The 9,656-nt window shown below is 34.7% G+C and overlaps 1 protein-coding gene and 1 long non-coding RNA gene across 2 annotated transcripts; both read right to left on the bottom strand.

The window, feature by feature from the left end:
* Window positions 1-6,887: 6,887 nt before the first annotated feature.
* Window positions 6,888-7,693, bottom strand: LOC119082731. The gene is made up of 3 exons (XR_005088699.1): window positions 7,522-7,693; window positions 7,316-7,430; window positions 6,888-7,258 (listed from the first exon to the last, which is right to left on the bottom strand). It is a non-coding gene; the product is annotated as an uncharacterized LOC119082731 (long non-coding RNA).
* A 909-nt stretch (window positions 7,694-8,602) lies between these two features.
* LOC119082728 lies at window positions 8,603-9,410 on the bottom strand. Its single transcript, XM_037192314.1, has 5 exons — window positions 9,307-9,410; window positions 9,190-9,252; window positions 9,060-9,107; window positions 8,759-8,989; window positions 8,603-8,689 (listed from the first exon to the last, which is right to left on the bottom strand). Exons 1-5 carry the CDS (start codon window positions 9,338-9,340, stop codon window positions 8,655-8,657), a joined length of 411 nt encoding a protein of 136 aa, XP_037048209.1. The 5' UTR covers window positions 9,341-9,410; the 3' UTR covers window positions 8,603-8,654.
* Window positions 9,411-9,656: the final 246 nt, after the last annotated feature.

The raw sequence follows: 9,656 nt of genomic DNA, 5'->3' as shown, positions 1-9,656 counted from the left end.
ATTTTCGATCTAAGTGAGGTGTTCCAAGATTGGTTTCTAGATTTTGTGACTCAGACTTTTGATGTTGTCGAGATGACATACTTACAAAAGAGGTGATATCAGTCAAAAAAAAAACCCTAAAGGGTAAATGTGACGCAAGTCCTTTATCTTACTTACAAAATAACTGATATCGATGAGGGTGACGCATTGTGCGCCGTACGCAAAAGTTTTATCAACAAAAAATTGGCACAAAAAATGTGTGATAGAAAATTTTACAAAAAGAAGTTTGCGTTACAAGTGGCAGATGTTGAGAAACCTATTGTTAGGGAAATAGTTAAAAAATGTACTGAAAAAATTTAAACGGAAGAAAACCGAATCATCTGCCACTTGTGACGCAAACTTCTTTTGTAAAATTTTCTTTCTCAAATTTTTTGTGTCAATTTTTTGTTGATAAAACTTTTGCGTACGGCGCACAATGATATCAGTAATTTTGTGAGCAAGATAAAGGACTTGCGTCACATTTACCCTTTAGGGGTTTTTTGACTGATAATAAACTAAAGATAGAAAATAATGAATCACCGATAAAAAGTAATGAATGATAGATAGAAAATAATGAATTACCGATAGAAAGTAATAAACTACCGATAGTAAATGATAAATGATCGATAAAACGACCAGTTTATCGGTACTTTAGTACTTTTTATCGGTAAAAAGTTATCGGTAGTTTTGAATATTTTTATCGGTACTTGTGAATTTGTCTATCGATCATTTATTATTTTCTATCGGTACCGTATTTATCGGTCATTTATTATATTTTATCGGTAGTTTTGAATTAATTTATCGGTCGTTTATTAGTATCCCATCGCAATTTGCCACCTGCGAAAATGATCCATTCCATGTGGACGATTTTCGGTGTCATGTGAAATTCAACTTTCTCATTTGGTCGGCAGTATACCAGAATACATTGGATGCTGCTGCATAATTCATTAATTTTAACAATTTCGTGAAACTCAAAAACTCCATCGTGTATTTTTGATCAACTCGCCATCGGCTCGGATGTACTAACTCTCTAATTGTCGAAAAGACAGTTACCGAAGCTTGTTGCTTAAAAACTCACTTGTGAGTGTACTTTTACCACAAAATTACTACCTCACGTAATGAACTACTTTTGAAGCAACCACTGTACTACTAATACTACATAATATATGAATAGTACACAATGTTGGTGGTCTAAAGTAAAAATTAATCGACGGAGCTACCATCTAATGATACTGCTCCAATCTATTGAAAAGGCTAAGATTAAAGGAAGTAAAAGCCATAATTGCATTACTCGATGTATACTGTACATGGCTTTCTCAGTGAAAAGTTAAATTATAAAAGACTAAAGTGCCATACACTGGCCAAATATTTAAATTTCATCAGAGCCCCGAACAACAATAACAATTTCACAATTTCAATAATTCACGCCATTCCACCCTTTTCCAAAAATACCAAATTGCTGCTTATGGACACACGTCGTACAGTCCAGTGTGATAACATATAAAGTAAATTGGCTGAAAATAGTTCTGAGCACTTGTTTCGGAAGTAGTGGGCACGGGGACGATGATTGTTTCTATTATTTTTCCGTAATAAGTTAAACTCTTTGAGCAATCATACATCATAAGCATCAACAACCACCCTTTCCCTTGTTGAGCCATATCCGTAATAATTTTTGGAAAATATTTTCACCAAAAACTTTCTTCCCGAACGAACAAACCTCCGTTTCATATACGTCCATATGGTAAAATAAAATTCACAAAGCAAACACGACAAAACCCGCAAAATGTGTATATAAATACAACGGCGGGTGTATTATACTATAATAGACGGTACAGTACCGAAGCACATCTTCACATTATATGGAGGATACCAAAAATACGAACATTACATTCAAAATCCCATCACGTTCAAAACAAAAACATATTTGCTTTTCTCAATCTAAAATGTATGACAATAATAAAACGTATATCAAGATTACGTACCGTCAAAGTTTATTAAATTATCCATTAACGTATTGTTTTTGACTTTTCTGGTTTGATTTAGAGAGATATTTCGTTTAAGATTACAACGTTTTCGGGATGCGGAGGATTCGTTTTTCGTTTTTTTTCTCCTACTTTTTCGGTTTCGGTTTCTTTTTTTTTATTTTATTGCTGATGAGATCGATTGATTACGAGTAAATGGAGGGCAACATTATTATTACAAAAATAATAGAGGGGTCACTTTACAATCTATGACGGTAATTTATGTTTGTATCGATCCGAGCCAATCAAAAGTTGCTCGCCTGAATAAATAACATGTTCCGAAAGCACGACTTAAATTGCTATCTCATTAGTTACCGACAAAGCGACAAGCTAAATATATGTAAAAACAAATGAAGTACCAGATTTGGTATCTATCAATTAGAAATTAAAAAAGTTGATCAAAAGAAGTAATAGATTCGTTTTCAGACAGGCGAGGCTACATTTTCAGAATGATCATTCAATAAACACCGACCTTACTTCGATACCATATGACTTCTCTGAGCAGGGACTATTTTTGGGAAAACATTTTTTTAAAGTGTTTCTGAAAGGAAAATATGGAAAAATTTAGGAAATGTTGGAAAAAATCGGTGAATTTTGGAACATTTAGAAAGTGTTGGAACATTTAGGAAATTTTGGAAAATTTAGGAAACATTGGGAAATGTGAAAAATTTAGGATAATGACTTCCTAAAAATAGTCTATGATCCAATGGGAATGTGGCTCTGAGGAGTGTAAAAATGATATGTTGAGCTTCAGACTAATATGAAATTTGTGTTAAAACTAATCCCAACAAAAATCTCTTCGAGAAAATTGTGACGCAGTCTTTGAAGTACAATTTCTAAAATGAATGATATCGCTAGAGTTGACGCTTTCAGTTTCGTTACGCAAAAATTAAATTTTACACCCAATTTTAGTTGAAACAAGCTGGCCTAGTTTTTCTCATCATCTGCCAAATAATTTTTACCAAAAAAAATTGACTGGAAACAACCAAAATTTTACCAAAAAAAACCTGCGTCGCAAAGTGGCAGATGTTCAGGAACAGACTAGCAAGAAAATTTATCTGCCACATGCGACGCAGATTTTTTTGGTAAAATTTTGGTCGTTTCCAGTCAAATTTTTTTTTGGTCATTTTAAAAATTGTACTTCAAAGACTGCGTCACAATTTTCTCGAAGAGATTTTTGTTGGGATATCAGTCGTTTTTGAAGTGCTTTTTAGAACAAAATTCGAAAATTTAACGAAATTCGAAAATTTAACGAAATTCGAAAATTTGACGAAATTCGAAAATTTAACGAAAATCGAAAATTTGACGAAAATCGAAAATTTGACGAAAATCGAAAATTTAACGAAAATCGAAAATTTGACGAAAATCGAAAATTTGACAGAAATTGAAAATCGAAAATTTGACGAAAATTCAAATTTGACGAAATTCGAAAATTTGACGAAATTCGAAAAATTGACGAAATTTGAAAATTTGAAAACCCATTTCCAATTTTTGACATTTTTGCATATGCCCCTCTGTTCTACTCGTAAAACTCTGAGACTTTGCCGAAGAAAGTAACTCTCTATCTGCCACCATTCACAAAATAACTCTAAAACCCTAATTGACCCACCCATTTCTAACTTTCGACATTTTTCACATATGCCCCTCTGCTCTACTCGTAAAACTCTGAGACTTTGCCGAAGAAAGTAACTCTTTATCTTTCATAACCCAAAAAAATATTAGTCCTTTCATCCTACGCTCGAGTAGCTCAAAATTTGGTCACTCTAATCACTCTAGCTCAAACGAATCTGAAATAGCTCAAACGATTTTTTTAATTATTTTTTTTGTTCGAATCGTGTTACGAATACCTTTCATTTGATGGGTCGCACGTCTCTGTAGGTTTCAATACAGCTAAGCTACAGCCGAAAACGCGTTCCCGACCCTCGAAAACCACACTCAGAAACCACTTCGAGGCCAATAAAACAAAATGCTGGTTTTTCCTGGGGTAATGGCGTATCACATTTTCATTTTTATGTCCACCCTGAGGTTCTTGCAAAATTTCATGGAGATTAGCTGACTAGTTTCCGAGATCGACCGTCGATAGATAGATAGAAACATACAGAGTAAGTTGAAAGATTTTGATTGTTTGGAAAACGTCAATTTGGTGCATTTTGTATGAAAAGTGACCAATTTCAAAACGATGTATCTCCGGCAATTTTAAACCTACATAGTCGAGTGATAGCTCATTTTGTTCGTATTTGAAGCGAGAATATGAAAGAATATGTTTTGTGGTGATATAAACCAAAGGGTAGAAACTTAAATTCTCGCCTATGTATAGTTGCCGCGTCTCAAAAAAAAGTTCTTCGTTCTTTTTTTGGAAGTTAGACTGCGTCAAGTCCTCCGCTATCGCTCCGGACATGATGGAGTAAAAGATTGTGTATATGTTGGAAACATCAGATTTTTGTAATTTTTGCAAACAAATTAAAAACGCATTACGGTTGAAACACGGGGGTATAACTACCAATAAAAAAAATAGTTTGAATTTCAATGCGCCTACATGGATCGCCGTGCACATTTTGACAGCATACTGAAGTTGGCTTCAAATTAAAATTAATTTTAAATCAAGCGGGTATTTTGAAAAATTAATATCTAGACTGGTTTAGTTTTTTGTCTCCATTTTACATGTGATCTAGTATTCACTTAACACTATCGAAGTTCGACACTTAAAATTTTCATCGATTTGAAACAATCAAGGTAAAATTTTATTTCATTGCATAAAAACCGTGTTATTTTGGTGCTTATCTTTAGATGGTCAAATGTGTTGTTCCAACGTGTGGTAAAACTTACGGTGGTTTTCATAGCTTTCCGACCGATAGGATAACTTTCCAAAGGTGGATAGGAGCTACAAAAGCGTTTGAAGTCAATAACAAAAAGAATGCGCCACACTCATATTATAAGGTGTGCAAAAGACATTTTGAAGCAGCGGACTACACATCAGGAGCAAGAAAATATCTAAAGAAGCGTGCTGTTCCGAGTGTTGAGATACCAAATACGAATTCATTTGTTGATGAGCACAATTATTGCTATGATGGTAGCATGGCAATGTCAACAATGTGCCTCCCTCATAACAGAAAAGTAAAAAAAAAAATATGTTATGACCGTTATTACAAACAATTATTTTATGTTTGTAGAAGATTGAAGTGGTTTCAATTGAAACGTTTCCACCTGGATATTTTGATTTGAATGCGCTTAGGATGAAAAAAGAAACGGCTTTAGACGATACGACGACGAAAATGGTGACTGATACAATTCCATTCGATATTGATTCGGACTGTCCAAACGATAATGTTGGCATGGAAAATGTTGAACGAATCAAAACAAAGATGGAGGGAAGAATCGAGGAAACATCAGCAACAGTTACAATTCGCCGTGAAGATTATGTTTCTTTGAAGAGAAAACTGCGCTACACACGAACACAATTGCGGATAGTTAAAAACAAGATAAAGGGTAAACAAAAAATCACGAGAAGCCCTCTGTTTGACCACATTATGAAGAATTTGAATTCCGATCAAATCAGTTTCTTGCAATTGTTATTGAAAAATGATGGTCACAACGGGCGGGGTCGAAGATATTCTTTTTCGGAAAAGTCTTTAGCTCTTGCATGGTACAAACAGAGCCCAAAATCTTACAATTTCGTATCAACGATATTTCCGTTACCGACCTATTCGGTTCTATGCATGCATTCAGCGAAAATTCTCTTTGAGGCCGGACTAAATAAAAATCTATTAAAGTTCATCAAGGATACGGTAGCCAATATGTCAGAGAGAGAGCGATTATGTATACTTAGCTGGGATGAAATCAGCCTCAAAACTCATTTGGAGTATTTACCAACTAAACAGTACATCGACGGATTTTTGGATTTAGGAAGTACAAGATCTGAAAAATTTGCAAATCACGCTCTGACCTTCATGATACGAGGAGTTGAAAAATCTTACAAACAGCCGGTTTCCTACTTCTTGACGAATGCTGATATTGGCGCAAAGGAATTGTCTGAATTGATCGAATTGGTTATTAAAGCAATATTAAATACAGGTTTGTGGAGAAACCACTTCTGTGACTATTTTTAACGTCCTTTTGTTCTACTTTTATTTGTATAGGTTTAATAATAATTGCTTCGGTGTGCGATCAAGTCGCTACAAATGCTGCAGCTGTAAATCGACTTATAAACCGAAGTGGTGTCACCGTTGATCACCGTATGAATCTTAAAGGAGCTGTATCTATCAATCATTTTACACGCAAAGTCAAGAAACCGCTGCCAAAACCATCAAAGGCTGAGCTGCTCTCTTACAAAGTAGAGGACCGTACAATTATTCATATTTTCGACCCTCCACACATCATAAAAGGAATTCGAAACAATCTTTTAACCAAAAACCTCAAGCATTTCGTTAAAAGTGATAGAGCCGTAAATTGTAAAAGAAAACGTGTGGCCACTTGGGACGATATAGCCGAGTTTCATGGTTTTAATAAAACTGGCTCGGTTCGTTTAGTGGAAAAAATTACTGACGAGCATATCAATCCAGTCAAAAGGAAAATGAACGTGAAATTGGCGGCACAAGTGTTTAGCAAGACAATGGGACAGAGTAAAAAGAAAGAAGTAAAAAGAAAGAAAAGCAAAATAATCATGGACTAGCGAAAAAAAGTGATGTTACTGGCACAGCAGATATTCTTGTTTTCTTCAACGACGTATTCGATAGCCTCAACGGTGGTACAAAAACAGAAAATGATGTGAAAGGAGCAATAAGCGTCGACAGTAATCATGAAAATTTCTGGGAATATGCTGTAACTATGCTTAAAAAAATGGATTTCATATTCAAAGCCGGTGATAATGTTGGTCAAGCAAGCAAAAAATGCAAGATTCTTGATCGATTGGTTTCAACAATACGCGGGTTTCAAGAAATAAAAAAGACACTGTTACAATACGACATTATGTCCTTTTCACCACGAAGATTTAATCAGGATGGTCTGGAAAATTTCTTTGGTCTAATTCGAAGTGTATGCCACATCGCTGTTGCACCATCAACACGCCAGTTCAAAACTGCATTTGCAACTATAATAGTCACAGGTCTCGTTAAAAGACATTCGCTGAAGTCAAATTGCGAGCAAGACTTTGATTCGGGTCTCCTACAAAACGTTCACAAATTTTTTGCTGCCAATCAAAATTCGGATGGTTCAAGTGAGGGCTGCCGAAATCAGAACGGTCAAAGGTATTTAGAAAAAAATGATGACGAAGAACTCACACACGATCCAGACGATTCAATTTGCTCTTTAAAAGACGAAACTCTATCTCATGTTGCAAGCGTCATTTATGCAAAATTTATTAAAGGAGTTAAATGCATCCAATGCAAGACCGATCTGCAATCAAAGAAATTGGGAATGTTTCATCCATCATCTACGTCTGTATCACGAGTTCAAGCAATCATAACAAAAGTCGAAAAAGTTATACCGAAAATTTGCTTTGAGATGAATTTTAAATCCAAACTGCTTGCCATTGTTGAGATGGACGATGCTCTAGGATGCCCAATTCATAACACTCAAAATTCATCGCGTTTCGATTCAATTGCGCTCGATTACATTATTTCAATTTTTACTAAACACGTAAATGAAGTTCTGACCGAAAAAATTTTAGTGCCTACTAATGAGTTCGATATGATACAAAAGAATGCGTTGGAGTATCGCCAAAAAAGAAAAGGAATTGGTAAATACATACCTAAAAATACAAGCGCAATCAAAAAACGTCAAAAATAAATTTCTTTAAAATATTGTTCCATTTTTGTAAATACGAATCCCAAATTTGTTGTTGAATAAACCAACTTTTTGTCCTTCAAATATGTAATGCGTTATTATTGAACAATGTGTATAAAACGAGTTAGTATCCGCATGCATTTCAATACACATTGTTTCGAGGTCGGCTCAGTATGTATCTATTAGCTATAGAGACCGATTTTCGGAATTGAGTATTTACAATAAATTGACCATGTTATTTGTAATGATTGTCGTTCGTTTTAACATTTGTTTTTTGTTTTTAATTTAAAGGCAGTAGTTTGACCAGGATGATCGAGAAAATAACTTTGGTCTAATGTTGCTGTTTTTGCAGTTATAATAGTCACAAGTCTTTTAAAAGACATAAAAGCATTCTCACTTACAATGAAATTGAAATATAAAATGAAATTTGATATGCGTGCTCCCTTTTATACTACTTTTTTATGTTTTAATATCTGATGGTCTAGCGTAATTTAGATCTATGTTCTGATATTTGTTGTTCAAGAGTAAAAAATACCACAAAATTAATTTAGAAGCTGATTTCACGTGTCTTTAATAAGATTTTGTATTTCGGATGAACTTTAAAAGACCCGCCTATTTTAAAATTATTTTTAATTTGAAACTAACTTCAGGATTCTGTCAAAATATGCACGGACATCCAAGTAGGCGCATTGAAATTCGAACTAGAATTTTTGATTGTAGTTATACCCCCGTGGGTTGAAAGCAATTTACTGTACGTTTTAAAGACGCATTCCTCCATACACTAAAAATCCATTGCTGGTGTCAGTTTATGGGGATCAGATACATCAAACGCATTTAACCAATTGATCCACCGCATCCAGTGAACGGAACTGTAATTACGGAGCGAAGAATAGCAAAGATCAACTTAAATGTCGATTAAATTTTCAAGAATATGTAACCTGAGGTTGGTGTTACAGTAGTCGGCACAACTGTTGAAGTTGAAATGCATCTGCAGTCTTGCAGACGGCCGTTTGGTACACAAGTCGATCGGTCAATAAATTCACCGTTAAAGCAGAACAGATCAGCGCAAATACAACTACACGATCCACCTACACCATCTGGAAAACATTGGCCTGCCCACGTATCAGTGATGGCTATTGGATCGTTCCGACATGAATAACAAGGATCACCTGAGGTAGTTTTGTACAAAAATATTAATTTTCGAAACTGACGTTGATTTGTAACATTTTCATTAATTACTTGTAGTTGGATCAGTGAACGATATACTGTGAGCCAGCGTTGATGTTTCTGTAGATGAATTGAACATCAATATTGTAGGAATTACAATTAAATGATAGTGTCTTTAACAAAGACACCACAACGTTCTCACCAAGGTTATCAGCCCTGTGGTCTCTACCGGGATTATTCCTCTCCACATGCATGGCAATTGAGCCTACAAAGGAATAATTTATTCCCTGAAATTCAAAGGAATTACAAAATTGCGAACCTGCAAGCAGCAGCGTAAAAACAAATAATTTCATTTTGAAATACGAGCTAACTGTGCTGTGAATACGAACGAAAGCAATGTCTTATCGAAAATGTGTGGTTGTTTTTTTTAACAGTCAACGTTTTTATAGATCAAAAAAAATGATAAAATTTTAATTAGTCAATTTTGTGTGCTCGACGTCTCAGTCAGTTCCTTTCCTGTGTAATAAAAATGATGAGTAAACTTGTTATTAATCAATTTTTTCGCAATTTCGGGACATAATCTTTCCGCGCCTAACATTGAAAGTTACATTGAAGATTTCTATTTCTTTGGTCATATATTTCCAGGCATACAGCGTTTCTTCCAATAAT

The sequence above is a fragment of the Bradysia coprophila genome, unplaced genomic scaffold (genome assembly GCF_014529535.1).
Source record: "Bradysia coprophila strain Holo2 unplaced genomic scaffold, BU_Bcop_v1 contig_476, whole genome shotgun sequence".
Classification (NCBI taxonomy): Eukaryota; Metazoa; Arthropoda; class Insecta; order Diptera; family Sciaridae; genus Bradysia; species Bradysia coprophila.
Note: the sequence above shows the minus strand (reverse complement) of the source record. Positions and strands in the feature narration are given on the sequence as shown.

Excerpts from the sequence above, each read along its gene's own strand:
- LOC119082728 (XM_037192314.1), bottom strand. The coding sequence starts at position 9,340 with ATGAAATTATTTGTTTTTACGCTGCTGCTTGCAG. Across the intron at positions 9,108-9,189 it reads CCACAGGGCTGATAACCTTG|AAACATCAACGCTGGCTCAC; the intron begins GTGAGAACGTTG and ends ATTCATCTACAG. Across the intron at positions 8,690-8,758 it reads TACTGTAACACCAACCTCAG|TTCCGTTCACTGGATGCGGT; the intron begins GTTACATATTCT and ends CCGTAATTACAG.